Source organism: Musa acuminata, chromosome BXJ1-4 (assembly GCF_036884655.1).
Source record: "Musa acuminata AAA Group cultivar baxijiao chromosome BXJ1-4, Cavendish_Baxijiao_AAA, whole genome shotgun sequence".
Lineage (NCBI taxonomy): Eukaryota > Viridiplantae > Streptophyta > Magnoliopsida > Zingiberales > Musaceae > Musa > Musa acuminata.
In genome coordinates, this window is record NC_088330.1 from 40,920,723 (window position 1) to 40,939,295 (window position 18,573).

Below are 18,573 nucleotides of genomic sequence, written 5' to 3' on the forward strand. Positions count from 1 at the left end.
TGTTACTGGTTTAGCTTAGGTGAGAATGCCATCATGACATATTTCACCCCAATATTTGGTGGGTCATCTTCATCTTCCTTTGGGGGCAAAAACAAAAGGGGAGTCCCTTTCCCTTGGGCATAATTGCACATGGTGGTCCCATGCCAGTGTACTTTTGTGAAGCTAAAAGGCACCAAGCAAAGACAAAAGGGATGACAAAGGGGGAAGAGCTTGATGGAGATGATCCTGTGTGGACCATTCAATAGAGAATTGGCAGTGTTGAATCAATACTATAGCAAAGAGAGGACATGGTGATGGCAGATAGTTGTTTTTCCATGGTTTAGATGAACTGCACCTTGGTTTGGTTGAATCAAACACTGGTGTTTAATTTGTGCTGTGTGTGTGCATCAAGTTCTACTGTTCTAGAAATACATAAAATCATCCTTTGCAAGGCCTATAAACCAAAATTGACCTGGACTCAGTCCCTCCATGACAAGTCAAACTTCATATTGTTCAAAAGCCATGGCTTTTGATTTGTGGAATAATGTACTATTAGAATGTCTTAACAAAGAAATTTACATGTGAAATAATGTATTAACTATTAAAATACCTTATCCAAAAATAATGTATTCTAATAATGTACTATTAGAATGCCTCTTTAGTGCCTTCTTATCTGGGCAGCCAAGAACATTTATGTGGATGAATCCGGACGATGTTAGTGGCGCTACCTGGCTGGCTACTTGGTGTGTGTGGATGATGACGCCACGAGCGTGCAACTTGGCACACGCGAAAAGGCCTAAATGATGTAAACTTATGGTTCCTGCAGCATATATGCGCGGATTTTTCTTATCCAAAATTATTTTCATTTTTGACCTTTTAAATTTTAAATTTCGTAATAATGTTGAAACTCAAATACTAAGAAAGATGGAGATCAAATAATTGTGAAAAATAGTAAGTTATTTTAGTTATTTAAAATTTTCAAGATTTTTTCAGATTCAATATCGGTTATGATTAGTAATAATTAACTTGATTTTGCTGGATGGATAATAAATATATGAAATATTTAAACATTTTCGACAATATATATAATTAATTTTTTTGGGAGGGATGTATAATAATAATTTCTAGAGAGGTAATTTGATGGGAAGATTTACCACACACTCATTGCTATATATAATAAATGATATGAGATCTAACACGTTAACATCATTTGTCACATCATCGTCAGCTCTGATCGGTAACTGCAACATTGACATTTTGGGTAAACCATTTTCACAAAATAACCTCTCACTAAATCCCAATCATCATCAAAGTAATATTTCATCAAAATATTTGATTATTTTAAGTTTAATACATCTCTTTCAGACATTATCAACTTAATTATAAGAAGAATATTCATAAAATTAATGATTGATTTCCTATTTTCGACGGATTCGGATCCAAATCAGGTTAGGTGCACAAAGAACTATAAATTGCTATCATATTTGGTCAGCTGCCGACTAGCCGACGGAGATTTATTTTCTACCAAATCCTTTGAAGTCAGGACTGAGGACCACAAAGCCTTTTAATTAGAAGTAAATTCGATAAATAATACAAAAAAATTAAAGGCCAAAAAAGCCCCATAATACGCATAGAAGATCGTATGCGGACGCATGAGAGGTCGTCCGCATGGGTTGAGGTCATGGATCCACGTTTCATGTCGGACGCCGCAATTGCTCTCGCCAGCTGTCGTCTTCAACTCCTGACTACATTTTCGACACCTACCGTACGTTACCTTCTTCCTTACCCGTGTGGGTCCCAGAGTAAAGCATGCGAAGAGCGGCACTCACGCGGTCACGAGGTAGGTCGGTCGAGTAATCGCGGAGCAGGTACAAGAATCTCTCGCAAAAGCAAACGCCATGAATGGTCCGCGATGTCGGACGCCGCCGCGATTTCGACCTCCCCGTTACGCGATAGGCGTTTTAAGCCATTTCGCCATTGTTACACCATAAAACCGTTATAATCAGTCCCGTTTTGATCGTTCGCGTAGCTTTGCTTCTTTCCATTCACGTATGTAAAAGAGGCACCAGCGGCATCAGATGGCGGTCTCCGACCGAGCCGCCTTCGTCGTCTCGCTGGCGAATCCCAGGTGGTGGGTCTAGGGTTCCGACGCGCCTCTTCCGGGATTCGAGCGACCTTTGCTGCTTTACGCTGCGATCGAGGGGGACGAAGCCCTTCCGAGTCAAGAATTTTCCGTGATTAGGGCGTTCATTGGCGGTTGTTGTAGGGGGGTTCGTGAACGGGATTTTGGTTTCGCATATTATTTGACAGTTTTGCTTTGATAAAGGATCGGTTATTTTGATCCGAGCCGGTGCTTTTTTCTTGGGTTGTAGAAATCGGCGATTTTGCTGCAGACAAGTGTTGGCGGTGTTTGGTGATCTTGTTGAGATTGTTGGGGAATCTACAGAGTCGGATGTTGATGGCGAGCCCCGTTGCATCTGTGGCTGAGGAAAATCTGTCGATGAGGAGATTGAGGAGATCTTGATTTTGTTGGTGTTATTTGTGTGCTTGGTTTGTCACGTTTATCTGGAGATTTTGATGGTTCTGGATCTTCGGATTGGAAGGAGAAGAAAGTTCTGGTCTCTGTATCTTTGGAGGTTCTGCGGGCTTTGATTGCGGCAAGGATGGTGAGCGGGCACCTTTTCCACTGCAGGAAGAGCTCATGGCCTGCGGAGGAGTATGTCAACCGAGCCACGTTGCAGTCGGTGAGCGTATTCTGTGGTTCTCTGAATAGCTTGAGAAATTACTCGTTTTAAGATGTTTTCAGATTTGGCTTTATATCTGTCTTCCTTTTGCAATTCATCCACTTAATGAAACTTATGATGCTGGAAATGAGATTCTTATGGTCAATGACCGCCCCAAAAATCACAGTCCTGGAGCGTATACCAAGATTTACCTTGTTAAAAGACTGGATTCTTTCTAGAAATTTTGGGTTTTTTTTCATAACGTGGCTGCTGGTTTTTATTTGGATAAGACCAGTATTTTTGGTTTCACATTTAAGTGTGACGCTCAGTGTGGTTCTTGAGCAGAGGCATTGATTTGCAATCATTTTCTTTAACTAATTTCATGATGGAAGCATTGCTAACTTCTGTTTTTTTATTGTACTTATAGCTGGATTTTGATGGTGGCGCCCCACCAGATCACGCATGGAGGAGGAGGCTAAATAGCCATGCTAATAGATTGAAGGAATTCAGTGTGACTTTCATGGAGGCAATTCGAATGGTACAATGATTATTACTTTTCTTGGCGTGTGTGCTATATAATAGTGACATGGTAAACTTACTGATATATGCTATTGATATTTGAATTAGATGCGCCTTGGTGTTCGTCTTTGGTCATATGTTAGAGAAGAAGCTTCTCATGGAAGGGTAAATCGTGCTACTTTTGCGCATCTGTTGACTCTATGTATTATAAATATACTTGTTCATCTGCATATAAATTGTCTTTTCTTTTCTGTGGCAGAAAGCACCAATTGATCCTTTTACAAGGGAACAATGTAAACCTTCAGCTTCACAAGGTGTACCACTTGGAGGAATGGGGTATGTAGTTTTTAAATTACATAATCTCTTTGTTAAGCTTTCTTTTCTCATGATGTTATTTCTGTTTGCAGAAGTGGCAGCATCTCAAGAGGTTTTAGAGGGGAGTTTAAACACTGGCAAATAATTCCTGGTTCATGTGAAACATCCCCTGTCATGGCAAATCAGTTCTCTGTAAGTTTCAGATTTTATTTTGTATTAACTTCTCATTGTTTTTTTTTTTAATTTTCCAAGAAAAAATTTATGCATTTTGAAATTCTAAACTGTTTTCTTAATTTTGGTTTTGCCATGTGGTCTACCACTTACCATATCAGTGCTTAATCTTTTCTTTAACTGCGTACACTGCAAACTTATGAATCACTCAATTCATTACCTTGATCTGAAAAAGAAATATAGGAAGTCGTTAAAGCAGGTTGTAGGTTAGTTGGCAGAGATTGTTATCTCTTTTAATTCATTAGTTTAAATGTGACTTAAATAAGTTAGATAGTTGTCAAAATTTTCTTTTGCTTTCTGCTGTTTAGTCCCTAGTTGTTGTCTAGAATTTTAGGTATTAAATAGTCACAAATTCTTGAATTTCTTAGTGGTTGAGGCTTTGATAATGATTAGATGGCCATCTTAATTTTGGTCTGAAGGGAGTTGTGAAGCTCACTTGAGGAACCATTTTCCATATTACAGCTTGCCCACATCTTATCCTAAACTTGAATCTATTGGGAATCAACTATATTTTTTTAATCACCACGTCTGTATCTTGTCATGCTACAATTTTTCATCATTATCCTGGGTCCATTGGTTCTCAAAGTGTTTTTCTTTTAACTGTCCAAAATATTGGTTACTAAAGCGTCTTTGGCATTATAGCTGTCTTATGAAATTGGTAATACAACTATAGGGATATTTTTTTGACAGCGGAGCTTTACCCTAAAGGTTGGTTTGTTTGTGTGCTTTTATTTTGTGGAGCTTTATGCTAAAGGTTGGTTCCTTCTATTGTTTGTGTGCTCTTATTTTGTAAGAGTTCCTACTGTTGAGCAGTAGGTGTGTTTTAACTCCATGTTGGTCTGAGTAAGTAGCATAAATTTTTGCTGTTTTTAGTTCTCAAACAATTACCTCCACTTTTTGTGTGGGTTATTCCATATAGAACTGTCTTATATTAAAGCCATTGTTTCCACTTAAACTAAGGACCTTAGATTGCTCTCTTTACTGCCCTACTGTAACTTGTTCATTCTTAACTCTCAATAATCTCAATTTCATAGACATGTAACATAAATTGTGGTACTTCATTTCAACTTGATCGGCACATTCATCTAGTAATAGAAGAAAATTGTTCTGTTGCTGATCTGTTGGCTCTTGATTTACAATTCATGTGCTCACTATATTTCTCTTACTACACTATTCTTCCAGACTTATTGTCCATGATGTTAGCTTGTAATGATTTGCAGACAAAATTTTTGATTGAAAATGAGTCACATGGGTTTCATGATTTAAACATGCAGATTTTCATATCTCGGGATGGGGGAAACAAGAAATACTCATCAGTTTTAGCCCCTGGGCAACATGAAGGACTACAGTTAGTAACTTTACTCATTTTTATGTTGGCATTATCTTCAAGTTAGTTTTGCTTAATCTATTTTCCTTTTGCCATAACACATCCTACCATTTATTAGTTTATTATTATTTTCCCAACCTTGCTTTGAAGTTTAATTTATCAGTACATCTGGTACATCACCTTGCCTATAAAAATACAGTTTATGGTGTATGGATGTGAAAATTGTTTTTTATTGTTTCAGTTTGTTGTCTGTTAAACCTCTTTGAATTTGTATTCTTTCATAATTGATTTGTTGGACATAGGATATTTGTAGTCTTCAGTTGTCTCAGAGCTAAGGTCAATAGACCCTCTTACTATGTACTATTGTGTACTTACCAAAATTACCATGTTGTATAAGCTATGAGTATAATGGATTTCTCATTTGTGACTGCATGCAGTTAAAAGGCTAGATACCAACCCAACACCTAAAATTTTTGAAATGAACACCAGATTGTGTAGCAAAATATAGTTATGCAATATTATGTACAAAAGAATGAAAATTAATAGAGTTGCAAATGTAGGCACAACAGAAAACAAACCTGTTGCTAAAGAAATAATTAAAAAGGTTTGCTTTGTGGCTGTTGATTATGCTATTTTCTTAAGCTTTTTCATGTTGTAGCATAAGGGTAGTGGAAACTTTTTCAAGTTTTACTATGATCCTTTTCAGGAAAAAAGGTGATCTCGGCATATCCTCGTGGGACTGGAACTTGACTGGTCAACACTCCACTTATCATGCTTTGTTCCCTAGGGCATGGACCGTTTATGATGGTATAATATATGTTATGAACTTTATTTTAGGCATTTTAACTATGATTTTATCTGCTTTGGAGCAAAAGGGGATATAACATTGTGTACCACTATTTTGTCACCATTCTTTCACAGAAAACTTGATTCCATTACAAGAGATATAGCCTTATGAGTAGTAGTATTTATAAGTCATCATGTTACTCTTTGATGTCTGGTAAAAAACTTGTTTAACGTAATTGTTTCTTTCCTATAGGTGAGCCAGACCCTGATCTCAAAATTTCATGTCGCCAAATATCCCCATTTATTCCTCATGATTATCGAGAAAGCAGTCTTCCCACTGCTGTGTTTGTTTATACAGTGAGTATCATTAATATGTGTATTAATTGAAAACAATTTTTTGTTCTGTTGGTAAGAGCTATCATCTTTTATTACTACTCCTTTTTGTAGTTAGTTAACACTGGAAGAGAAAGGGCAAAGGTCAGCTTGCTGATGACATGGGCGGTAAGCGAATTTTTTTATGTACCCTTTCAACCTGCAAATATTCCCTCTGTACCTTATAATTTTTTATGCAACCTTCTGTATTGGTCAGAATTCTATTGGAGGAGTATCACATCATAGTGGAGGCCACATCAATGAGCCATTTATGTGAGTTGCAAGTTTTTATAATTATTGTGCTGGAAGTCAATATGTTTTATTATTGACATAATCTTGCTCTGTTATATGTGCAGAGGAGATGATGGAGTGTCTGGGGTGCTTCTACATCACAAGCAAGTTTTCAACCTTAGAGTTCTATGTTTTGCAGTTGGTTAGCAATTTTCTTTTAGATAGCCCTTCCAGATATCCTCTCCTTTTCCTCTCGCCTGCTTTAGTCCCTTATATCCTGATAATCATTTATCACAAACTTTTGTTGATCTGACCTTGATCACATTTTTTCATACTTGGCCTGAAGTCATATCTCAAATCTTTCCAAAGATATTTAGTTGTTTTTTCTTTTTGTTGTTAATGCATAAATGTCATTTGTGCATTTATGGTGATGTATTTCTAATATACTCGGCAATACTTCAGGACTGCAAAAGATAATCCTCCTGTAACATTTGCTATTGCTGCATGCGAGACTCAAAATGTGACTGTGACAGTCTTGCCAAGTTTTGGACTTTCTGGAGAAAATTATGTTACAGCTCAGGGTATGTGGAGCACAATGGTGCAGGTGAGCTTTTGTCTTTAGCTGGCAATTTTTGATAGAGATTGTAAATTGTCATTTTTCTTTTGCTGGACCTTGTTTTTTTCTGCTTGTTTTTTAATAATGTGAGAGGTTTCTCACATGATTTAGCCGAGGAAAACTTTCTCGTTAATGCATTAAGTGATGATTGGTTGTTTATACATTGCTTGTGTTGAAGGACGGGCATTTTGAGAGAGAAAATTTTAATGCTGGCCCCTGTATGCCATCTTCTGTGGGTGAGACACTCTGTGCAGCAGTTTCAGCCACTACATGGGTTGAACCACATGGTAGGTGCACTGTTGTATTTGCTTTAGCTTGGTCATCACCAAAAGTGAAGTTTCAGAAAGGATGTACATATCATAGGTAGTGTCTGCTATCACTTCCTTTTCCTTTCATGTGTTTTGATATTTATTTCATTGAATTGATTTTTATTTTGTTCGTCACTGGAATATTATATTTATCCTCTTCCATTGCCTTAAGATTATAACATCCATTGAAGTTCAATGTAAGGAATGTCATATCATGGGGGACCTAGTAGGGTTGCATTGAGGGTAGTCATCACATGTGATCGTCCGAGGGAAATAAGCGTAGAGGCATAGGGAATGTAGTCGTTCAGAGAAGCGAACATCCAAGATTATCATTTAGAGGAATGACTAATCTTTCGCGCATGAGGCAACATATGAGTGTTGTGTACCATCGAGGGGAATTCGGAGTGCATCGTGGGGGGACTTGATCATACAAAAGTATGGTTGGGGCAGTTAGATAATTGGATTTTTCCTAAGCTCATATTTCGCTTGAGAGAGTCCAAATAAGTTGGAGGATAAGACTGAGAGAACAAACATTGCTATCAAGGACGCGAAAGAGAACAAAATCGACATGAGCTCTGCAATATGATGGTGGAGGCCATGCTTGGGAGTTGTAGTCTATCTTTCCATCGACTAAGGGGAACTACTCAAAGAACACAAAGGTGTTGAAGCAAGTGGTTGAAAGGGTAGAGAATGCAAAGACAAACTCAAAGTACTAAAACAAAGATTAAGGAACTTCGTAAGACTAATGTCGACGGGCTTCTCATCAAGATAGCCAAAAGTGGGGGACTTTGAGTCGATGCCGGAGTACTCAACCAAGGAACGGAGTAGACAATACACGGTGCTATAACTTTTCTACTCATAGGAGTAGGCAGTGAAAATGATGGAGAAGACGGTACAATCCTAGAGATGACTAAAATTATTGAAGACTTGCTTTAGGTCGGAGCAAAATTTTGCTCTTTTCAGGCAAAATTTCTTGCATCCCAGAAGTTCGATGGCAATGAGGTGAATTACAATAACAAACTCAACGCAAGGAGTGTAAATACTTTGGGTGCTTTAGAAGTGTTAGCAAAAACCTAACAAAAGCTAGTAACCCGCTTGATACATGAAGTACAATCCTTGAGGAGGCGCGCAAAGTCAAGTAACCTTTGCCTTCTCAACTCTTAAGAAAATATACGAAACCGAGTACCTCAGTTCTTTTATTTATCTAGTAGAAGAGCTTTGCACATGTTCAAAAACCCTTCGAAGAGACTTAGTAGAAGACAATAGTTGTTAAATCCTTACAAATGGTGATCGGTTCTATCGAGAGTATATTGTCCGTTTAATTTCTTAACAGAATATTAATCGAAAGTGAAAGTGATGCGAACCTACTTAGAGGCGACAACTAAGTAGAAGAGGAATCGATGGACAAATTTTGTAAAGTAAAGACCTCAAAAACTTCAAAATCTACGAGATGATGCTCGTTAAAGCTCCAACATGCATCCACCCAGTTCAGTGACTGTTTGAGAGACTGATGCACAACAGAGAACGTTTTTTCCTTTATTTGAGGAATCTGCAAAAACCAACAAAGATCAACATAACATGATCAACCCCATACCAGAATTAGAGTCACTGGCAAGTTGAAGTAGCGTTGGCGGATCAAAGTTTAACTGCTTAACAACAGTGGTGGAGAGTAGTTGGAAGCTGAGGGAGAGGCGTTACAGCTAAAGCAGAAGCTTGAAGATTTAGCAACAGCAAGGAGATATAGCATCTTGAAAAGCTTTAACGAAGACATAGAAAAAATAAGTGGGGGAGAATGCCACAAACAAATCTATACAAAGGGTGTTTGATGTAATGCCTGTGTATGCCCCTGTCTTTCGGTTTTGTTCATGCTTTGTACAGCATGTAAAGAGCTTACAGTAGGCTTGATAGCCCCATTTTGGTTGGCTTTTGTGGTCGTTTTAGTCCTGTAAAAGCAAGTTGTGTGCAGTCGTCGCATGGAAGCAAAACTATCCAAAAACAAGCCATCTAGGTAGCCATTTTGAGGGGTTTTTTAGCTCTGCAGAGTGGTGTGCAATGTCGGCCAGTACAACACTCTGGAGCTATCCGGATGTCACATGGCTGGATGGGCCTTTCGGGTATCGTCTAGGGCTGGTTTGTTGCCTAGTTCTATAGCAATATCATGTGGGCACTTGTGGGGACTTTTGGCCACGACGGACCATCTTGGATCCTTTGTTGCGTGACCATTCAGAGCTTGCGAAGTCTATGTTTGTAATTTGTATTGTTTATCAAGTGTTTGCTGAAATGTCTGTTTGTGTGATCTCAAGTTAAATGTTTTCTCTAAGCCGTCTTCTCTTTTGCAGGTCCTTATGGGACCATAGGAGGTTTCGGAGAGGTTGATCTTTTGCTGACAGACAAGCAAGGGTTCTGTATGACTTAGGCGAAACTAGCAACTAGTCGAACTAGCACACTAGTCAATACTGATGTATTGACATGTGGTACACTGATACATGCCAATGTTTCGAAGACGAAGAAGGAGAAGAGGAAGGCATAGGGGAAGGAATTAGAGGAAGAGGAAGGAAGAAGAAAAAGGAATAAGAAGAAGAGGCGGCAATGAAAGAAGAGGAGGAAGCAAAAGGAATAAAAGAAAGCGGTGGAGAAGAGAAGGAAGCCTACCAGGGAGGTAGGTGTTGGCGAACAATAGGGATGATGGCAACGGTTCATGCCCCCCAGCAGGAAGAAGGCTCGCGAGCCCTAATTGAAGTTTTAAGTTTTTATTTTAAAAAAAATATTCTATTGAATTGGATCGGACTGCCCAAAACATATTAGACTGCTAGGTAACGTTTATTTCGTATTGGCCCCGGCAAAACGAAGAACCCTAGTTCATTGTACTTTTTATTGCACAATCTCCTTAATTAGACACCATCTTTTCACTGACGCCTAAGTCAATCCAATCTAGAGTTTTATAAATTACCAATTAAATATTATATTGATTTTCAAGGATGTATCTGGGTTGTTAAAACATCCCCAAGTTCATCATTTCTAGGAGTAGCCCACCGCTATGTTTAATGGAAGTTTAACTTGGCAGACACAATTCTAGCTTTTAAAACAAGGTAGCAACCATCTGAAACTCCTTGACTGGAAGAACTTATGTGCATGGTCCTTATTTTCTTGTTATCAAATTGTTTCTATTAACTGCTATCTATGCATATCATTCAAAAACACTGCCAGTCTTTGATTCTTTGGTTTTGAATCAGCTTGTCTGAGGTCTAGTTTGTTTTATTTATGCACTTGTTTTTTCTTGCAGGAGATATACAAAATTTTATGGTACTTCTGAAAGATCAGCTCTTAATTTGGTGCATGATGCATTAAAGAGTATGTACATGACAATTACTGAGATATTTTAATTACTAGAAATTTCATATTACATTCGGCAACAAGTTGCTGCTGCATGTTTTTGCTAGAATGTACCTGTGTTTTATATCTCTATACTTCATTTGGCCAAGTATATCTTCTGGTTTAGTAAGTTCACTGTGATAACCTTTTCCGTGACTTAACAGAGTACAAGTGGTGGGAAGAAGAGATTGAAAAATGGCAAAATCCAATACTTAAAGATGAAAAGCTTCCTGAATGGTAATATTTATATCTTTAGATCAAGAATAGCATAATATGTGAAAATCCAATACATGACTAACAGAACACAAGTATAGCATAATTCTTGTAACATACGTTATAGAACCTACTGGCTTCAATCATCCCATTCTTTGTTTCTTACACATGTAATGCTTTTCGTTGTAAACCACATCTTGTTGACATCTTGATTAACATTTTCAGGTACAAGTTCACACTTTTTAATGAGCTCTATTTTCTAGTTGCTGGGGGAACAGTTTGGACAGGTATTCTTTGTTTGTTTTCGTTCTTTTGTTTCTTAGCCACCATATTAAATTCATTTAATAGAGAATATTTCAGCTTTGTTTGTTCTCTATGAGTTAGAGGTTTGGTGGTTGTAGTATATGTAAAAGCAAGCATTTGTCGATCACAAAAAAATGCATACATGATTTCATAGTGTTCCATGTTGATGCTTGGAAACTGAACATGTTGGTTAGGTATAAAACTTTAAAAGGTTGCCATGCATAGTCAAGGCAGTTATACCCTGGTAATTTTATCAATGCAGATGGTGAAGCTCCTAAATTTGAGGAGAAATTGAGCTCTGGTTCCAGTCACCATAAATCTGTGAAAAGTAAAGATCAGAAACCTGTTTCAAAAGATAGACACATTAATATGGTTGCGGAGCAGACTTTAACAGACAGCAACTTGAGCAATGAGAAAACTTTATCACGAACTACTTCAGTACCAGATTTGGCAGATGGTGACAGCATGCGTGGCTGTGAATATAAAGAGTCTGGTTATGTCATGCATCAGCAGGATGACCCTGAAAATGTCGGAAGATTTTTGTACTTGGAAGGAGTGGAGTACATTATGTGGTGTACATATGATGTACACTTCTATGCATCTTTTGCTCTCCTCGATCTCTTTCCGAAAATAGAGTTGACTATTCAACGTGATTTTGCTAGGGCTGTCTTGCATGAGGACAGAAGGAAAGTCAAATTTCTGGCTGATGGGAGCTGGGGAATTCGTAAAGTCAAAGGTGCAGTTCCCCATGATTTAGGAACACATGACCCATGGAATGAGATGAATGCCTACAACATACATGACACCAGTAAATGGAAGGATCTCAACCCAAAGTTTGTGCTCCAGGTGTACAGGGATTTTGCTGCGACCGGTGACATGTCCTTTGGGCGGGATGTCTGGCCTGCAGTTTGTGCTGCTATGGATTATATGGAACAGTTTGATCGTGATGGTGATGGACTCGTTGAGAATGATGGATTCCCTGATCAGACATATGATGCATGGACAGTTCATGGTATCAGTGCTTACTGTGGATGTCTATGGCTCGCTGCACTCCAAGCTGCAGCAGCAATGGCACAGCGTCTTGGAGACTGTGCTTATGTTGAAAAATTTAAGATCAAATTTTTGAAAGCCAAACCGGTATTTGAATCTAAGCTGTGGAATGGGTCTTATTTCAATTATGACAGTGGAAGCAGTAGCAACAGCCGATCCATACAGGCTGATCAACTTGCAGGGCAGTGGTACACTGCTTCTTCAGGGTTGCCCCCACTGTTTGACGAGATTAAAACTAGAAATACTCTTCAGAAAATATTTGAATTTAATGTGATGAAGGTGAGAGGAGGGCGCATGGGGGCGGTCAATGGGATGAACCCAAATGGAAAGGTCGATGAATGTTGCATGCAATCGCGTGAAATATGGACTGGTGTCACATACAGTTTGGCAGCTACCATGCTTCTTCATGGAATGGAGCATCAAGCTTTTGCTACCGCTGAGGGGATTTTCATCACAGGTTGGTCAGAAGAAGGATTCGGGTAAGTCCCCTGTATCAATCTTTTTTGTGGTATCCTCTCCAGTATTTAATTCTCACGGTAGGCATATGTGCTTGTTTTGAGTAATGTAAAATCAGAAATTATGGGATGTCTACCAATAAGCACAAACCTAATAATAAGTTTATACCCGCAGCCATTGTAATTAGATGGATTCAAATACCGTATCCAGCTTGCAAGAAGTGTCCTTTTTATATATATCCAAGCATTTTACGTAAATGTGTCTCTTTCAGCACTGATTCCATCATTATTATTATATATTGCTTAATTTTTTATCCTCTTAGATACTAGCGGTATATGTCTATCGATGCAGCCGAGTGTTCATAGATTTTGTGGTCATGCAGGTACTGGTTCCAAACTCCAGAAGGATGGACAACAGATGGGCACTACCGGTCATTGATCTACATGCGACCGCTTGCCATCTGGGCAATGCAGTGGGCTTTGTCCCCTCCAAAGGCAATTCTTGAGGCCCCAAAGATAAATATGATGGACAGGGTACTGATATCAGCCCTCAACATGAGAATGGTTCACGACACCGGTGTCCGGAAAATCGCACCAAAAAATAGTTGTTTTGGTAATACCGTTTGTCACTGTGATTGTTGATTGGACATAAGGCAGGCAGGCAGGTTGCATAACTTACCTTGTTCTTGTTCATAAAGGGTAGTAGTTTTTTACAACTTTTCCTGAACCCAAGCAATGGGTTGGGAATTGCTTCTTGGATGGTAATAAAATTTGTAATTTAGGGATGTAGTGCAATATTTTTAGAGTTCAGCTTTTTTTTTCTCCCCCTCAATCAGTGTCCCAAATGCACTACCGTTAATTTTTGTATTCAATTTATGTCTTTCAAAGTTGATCCAGATAGATAGATGTTTCACGGTCTCTGTTTTGCTTATTTCTGCTGTGACCTGCCTTTTTCGGATTCTGGGCTTCCGATGTATTCTTGTAGCTGTTGAATAAGCAATTGACGAATCGCAGTGTTGTATCTACTAAGATGCAGACACAGTTTGACTAGCAAATAAGTTTCCAAAGGCAGTGCGTCCTCTAAAATTATGGCGTTGACAGTATTCCCACTAATCCTTACAAAAGAAAATGTCTTGGAACAGAAGTGTAGCTCGAGAACGCAACTGAAATGGATGTCATAGAACAGAAGCAGTTATTAAGATCGTGCAAGATAGCAAAAGTCTTGGCATTGGAAAGCCACCCCAAAAGCAATGACATGCAATGACTCTTCTATAACTAAGCAAAAGAAACACGTCATAATCGGAGTCATCATTGCAATGAGTTAGTTCCATTTGGAAGTGTCTTGAAGCGATTAACAGTGACTTTGAAAGAATGGTGAAGTCGGTCTTCAATCCTATCCTCGCTGCATTGGCGCATTTACCAGTCCATGTCTTTCCATAACCCTCCTCGCCGCCAGGGCAGCAGCCTCGCTTGCACGAAGTGTCCCAGTTGCCATGATCGCAGTAAATTCCCTTGCGATCTCTTCCTGGACCATGTTGCGAGCCTCGCCCAGGGGATCGCCTGCCACCAGAGAATTCTCCTCCCCTCTTGCTGAAGCTGGTTGAACAGCAGGTGGAACCACATTTCCGTTGTCAGGAACCTTAGCTGGTGAAATCCCAGAATTGACATCTTTGCCGGTGGCTTGTACAGAGGCATCCGTCGTGGTTGGGCTTGAAGTAACAGCACTAGGTGCAGCAGGCATCACAGCGACAGCAGCGGCAGAAGCGAACTGAGGGGCTTGAGGTACAGTGCCCGACTTCAAAGTTGTTTCTAGTTGCTGAATCATAGGAACTGCAAACAAGCACAATTGTCATTGGTCTCTGAATTTACCCAATATCACTCTTATAATCTTGAAATTGAGATATGACACAATGGATTTGGTGATCTACAATTATCAAATCATCACCCTGGTCTTATCTTTCCATATCAAGTGTAGTTTTATCGTAACTGTTTTCTTTGTGTTATAGATCCATTAGCAACTTCTAGGACTTTCGAATATGGTAAAAGAATGAGAAGATTTTAAAGTTCTCAAGGGCATAATAGATCGAAGATACAAAAAAAGGAAGTAAAGATGAGATATCTCACGGATCAATGCTCCCATTGGGCTGCTCATGACTTCATTGGGTAACCGGAGGATGTAGTCTGGGATTGTGGTGTCCACAAGGAACTGTGCTACCTCATTGCTAAAGTTGTTGCAATTGTGACTGAGAAGGCTGTAGGTGGCACCCGTATATCGTGGACTGATCTCCTGCAGGTACTCCTCGAAGACTTCCTCAGGTACATGTGTCACCCCCAGATCCACAATCCGGACTGGATTTCCATAGGGGGTCTTTCCGGCCGGATCGTGTTGAATGCCTCCTGAGAAGTAGTATTCCTTTCCGTAGACTACGAGACCAGTGTGCCTGTTGTAGGACACATTGCAGAAAGACTACTTGAGAGGGAAGGAAATGAAAATCAAGTCTGTTGGACCAAAAAGACCAAGATACCTTTCATTAAAATTCAATATACATCCCAGTCTTTTATGACCACTGCGCCCCTCTTTAGTTCACTTAGATGATGTTAACAAATGAATAGCGACCGACAGTAGCTAGAACTATTAGATTACTTCCTCTTTCCTTCTTTTCTCAGACTGAGATCCAAATATCTTAAATCATCATAGGATTGAAACCGCAAAACAAATTATGATAATATTCAAGCTTGTCCTCAAGAAGGGAAGCCTTGATCCCGTACTAGGGTTGCTTCTTAGACTCTGGGGACCAAGATTGGGTTACGGCAGCAGCCACATATATTGACCATCCTCAAACCATGAATCAGTGGGGACCTTCTGCGCAGGACATCTCTTATCAAGTAACATTCTAACCAAAATCAACCCAGAAGCTAATGCCTTATTCTTCTTAAATTACAGATGAAATGTGAGAGAACTCAGGAAGAATAGCACAAGCACCACCTTAAGCTATAGATGTCACTCAATCCAACCTAATTAGCATAGTCTGTACATTGATAGTTGTTTTGGCCCAATAAGTTATATAATCATATAGACCAAGAGCCTTACATCAATCCAATGAGGTACTTCTCTGAAAAATTAATATATCTTTTACAAGTACTGCTAATCAGCTACAAACTTACAGCAACATACATTAGTTATATTCGTGTGAACTGTTTCCATCTAAGACACAAACTAATACAGTCCACTAAGTCATGCATGAGCTATGTGCAGCTCAATAAACACTCTGCGATTTTAGTTGGCATAACAAGCATGCTGCTAATCACTCTTAACAACTGCAATTATCGTTCTTAAGGCTTCAGAGCTGTCGGTCATTTTCGTTGGCATGTAATGTAATTCAATTTCCAGCAACAAGCAAAACAAAAATTGATGTTTATATCCAAACTGAGATCCAACAAACACAAGTCAGAGAAAGAATCTTACCAAACAGCTTCAATGGCCTTTCCCAAAAATGTCGCCGAAAGCTGCCTAGCAAGTCCTTGGCTAAGATCGTATACATGTAACTTGACCTTAAACCCATCCTGCCGCAAAAAAGCAACGAACTTTAAAAGATAGATCAAGAGTAGCACTACTTCCCTCTAATAGGAGGAATTGACGAGAGCCTGCAACAAACCCTTACCCCCGCCATATTCCTAAAATCCCAGGGTATATGCTGTACAGCTTCAAATTCAACCAAATCTGAAAGAATCAGAAGGAAGAGAACCAAATCGTCATCATCTATTCTTCGATTTATGAACCTCTAACAATATTATTAAACCCTAGAATTATAACCAGATTAAGGAAGCCAAAAAAGATGCACCAAATACTCCGACTTTACTCGATGTCAGGAAGCAAGACAACCGAATCAGCAGCACAAATCCGACGAAAAATTAGTACAGAAGAAAGAAAATGTCGTACATAATACGAGGAACCACATAAAATTTCTCCTTTGATTCAGTATAACTTTGAACAGGATATGCACTGATAAGCGTCGTCGAAGAAATCAACCAATCAAAGAGGAAAGAGGATCGTTCAAACGAAAAGGAAAAGAAGACAGGGAAGGAACAGAATACCTGCGCGAAAGGAGGAGACGCAACAAAGAGAATAGGGATGCAATGGGAGGAGCGGGCCTTTTTAAAGGGCCCGTTTCCCCTCGGCTCGCGTTGGGAAACCGTATTTGGACGGTCCCGGAAAGGATTCGTTGCAGGAAAGATCCCGTGAGAGGCGTTCGGATGATGGGCCCGAAAGTAAACTTTACATGACGTGGCAATCTCTTAACCCATTTGCAAGAATTCTTTATGCGACATATTGTATCGAGAGGCGCTGGCCCATAGCGCGCGGTTGTAGGAGCTTCCAGAAACCCTCCGACTCGGTCCGGGAAACGTGGCGGGACAGCCAAGGGAGGCAGGGTAGAGAAGCTTCTGGAGACCACTGGGTCGGTGGACGGGTCAGACCCAGTCAACTCACTTGGGCCGGACAAGAATAGGCAAAAGAGGACCGTCCATCAGATGCTGGCGCGAATCTCCAGAGAGGATCGTATTAAACTTGCTTCCCACGGGAAAAGTGTTTCAGGAAACAAATACCGAGTTGATGGTGCAACGCGGCCGGTGGACTGTGCTGCTGCTCACAGCGAAGAAACAATCACAGAAGCCCTAATGAGAACGGTCAAACTTGAACTACACTGCTCTCTTTTCTATAAATTTCTCTAAGAACATAAAACTTATTTAAAATATTTTTTGGTTGTTATAAAAACTATTTTAACAGAGGAATATGTTTTTGGTATAAGACAATAGTATTTCATGTGCAACACTTTTGGCCTATATAAGGAGAGTCCTAATTCATTAGATTTGATGATTAATATTTTTCTTCCCTTTAATTTCTTTCCTCCAAATATATATTTAATTAAATATTCTGATCAATTTCATAGGAGGAATATAATTTTGCCTTAAATGATGATTCTAAGCTTTATCTTGTTTTTATATCCAATAATTAAAGGTGAAATCTTGAGAGTTTTTTCTTAGGAGACTAATAAAAAAATAATATAATTATAATTAATTATGTTAAGTTATATTTTGATTGGTTGATGTGGATGTTTATTCACAACTAATGTTTGTTTTCGAGTTTGTCTTAAGATAACATGAGATTGTATTAAAAAAAAGTTTTGATAAGGATATTTAATTAAGTAACTAAAAGTTTACAAGCTTTTTAGATATTCCTTATCTTATGAGCCTACAGAAACATATTATAGTAATCAAATATTGACTTATCATAATGATGCTCGAAGAAAAATCATGAGCTATTGACTCTCGTAAAGATATTTACTCATGATTAAAAGTAGATAAATCAATGGTTTATAAATCTCCGATCATTTTTATTCTCTTTCTTTTATACCAAGTTTATAAAATACAGAATATAAACGAGATTATAATGTAGGATATTTTATGATCATTGGATTAGAGATGATGATTAATACCGCACACACCGTTTAGAAGAGGATGAACGGAGTAAGAGTTTATTAAGTCAGCTTGCCATTGGTATGATGTGATTCATCTTGTGGGAGCCCTTTAAGAGCCTCGAAGATACACCACCGGGATGGTCATCAACTTTTAGAGAGAGAGATTCGGAGAGAGTGTTCAAACCTGGGCGAACGAGAAAACGTTGGCCGTATGCTTCCCCATATTCTGCGGGAATATGATTGAAAACCGTGAAGGTTGGAAGCGGGCAATAGCAACACAGCTTTCTCTCAGAAAA

General features: G+C 39.0%; 2 protein-coding genes across 4 annotated transcripts; one reads left to right on the forward strand and one right to left on the reverse strand.

The window, feature by feature from the left end:
• Positions 1-1,983: 1,983 nt before the first annotated feature.
• On the forward strand, positions 1,984-13,718 carry LOC103982651 (uncharacterized). Of its 2 annotated transcripts, XM_009399636.3 has the most exons (19): positions 1,984-2,249; positions 2,352-2,723; positions 3,130-3,240; positions 3,330-3,386; positions 3,481-3,557; positions 3,629-3,728; positions 5,042-5,115; positions 5,801-5,901; positions 6,134-6,237; positions 6,328-6,381; positions 6,470-6,525; positions 6,609-6,647; positions 6,946-7,087; positions 7,278-7,462; positions 10,691-10,758; positions 10,944-11,016; positions 11,218-11,279; positions 11,558-12,824; positions 13,184-13,718. In XM_009399636.3, the coding sequence occupies exons 2-19, from the start codon at positions 2,643-2,645 to the stop codon at positions 13,440-13,442; spliced, it is 2,910 nt and encodes a 969-aa protein (XP_009397911.2). In that variant the 5' UTR covers positions 1,984-2,249; positions 2,352-2,642; the 3' UTR covers positions 13,443-13,718. The 2 variants fall into 2 exon arrangements, with proteins under 2 accessions (XP_009397911.2, XP_009397909.2); XM_009399634.3 differs by having other exon boundaries at positions 1,984-2,723.
• A 251-nt stretch (positions 13,719-13,969) lies between these two features.
• On the reverse strand, positions 13,970-16,966 carry LOC103982650 (uncharacterized). 2 transcript variants are annotated; one of them, XM_065178642.1, is made up of 5 exons: positions 16,896-16,966; positions 16,463-16,521; positions 16,267-16,364; positions 14,925-15,241; positions 13,970-14,630 (listed from the first exon to the last, which is right to left on the reverse strand). In XM_065178642.1, the coding sequence occupies exons 2-5, from the start codon at positions 16,469-16,471 to the stop codon at positions 14,194-14,196; spliced, it is 861 nt and encodes a 286-aa protein (XP_065034714.1). In that variant the 5' UTR covers positions 16,472-16,521; positions 16,896-16,966; the 3' UTR covers positions 13,970-14,193. The 2 variants fall into 2 exon arrangements, with proteins under 2 accessions (XP_065034714.1, XP_065034713.1); XM_065178641.1 differs by lacking the exon at positions 16,896-16,966 and adding an exon at positions 16,741-16,774.
• Positions 16,967-18,573: the final 1,607 nt, after the last annotated feature.

Bases quoted from the DNA above. Each gene is read 5' to 3' on its own strand.
- LOC103982650 (XM_065178641.1), bottom strand. The intron at 16,365-16,462 runs GTAAGGGTTTGT...TTTTTGCGGCAG, and splicing joins ATTTTAGGAATATGGCGGGG to GATGGGTTTAAGGTCAAGTT. The intron at 14,631-14,924 runs GTGAGATATCTC...GCTTGTTTGCAG, and splicing joins CCCAATGGGAGCATTGATCC to TTCCTATGATTCAGCAACTA.
- LOC103982651 (XM_009399634.3), top strand. From the start codon at position 2,643: ATGGTGAGCGGGCACCTTTTCCACTGCAGGAAGAGCTCATGGCCTGCG. The intron at 6,382-6,469 runs GTAAGCGAATTT...TGTATTGGTCAG, and splicing joins GCTTGCTGATGACATGGGCG to AATTCTATTGGAGGAGTATC. The intron at 7,088-7,277 runs GTGAGCTTTTGT...CTTGTGTTGAAG, and splicing joins TGTGGAGCACAATGGTGCAG to GACGGGCATTTTGAGAGAGA.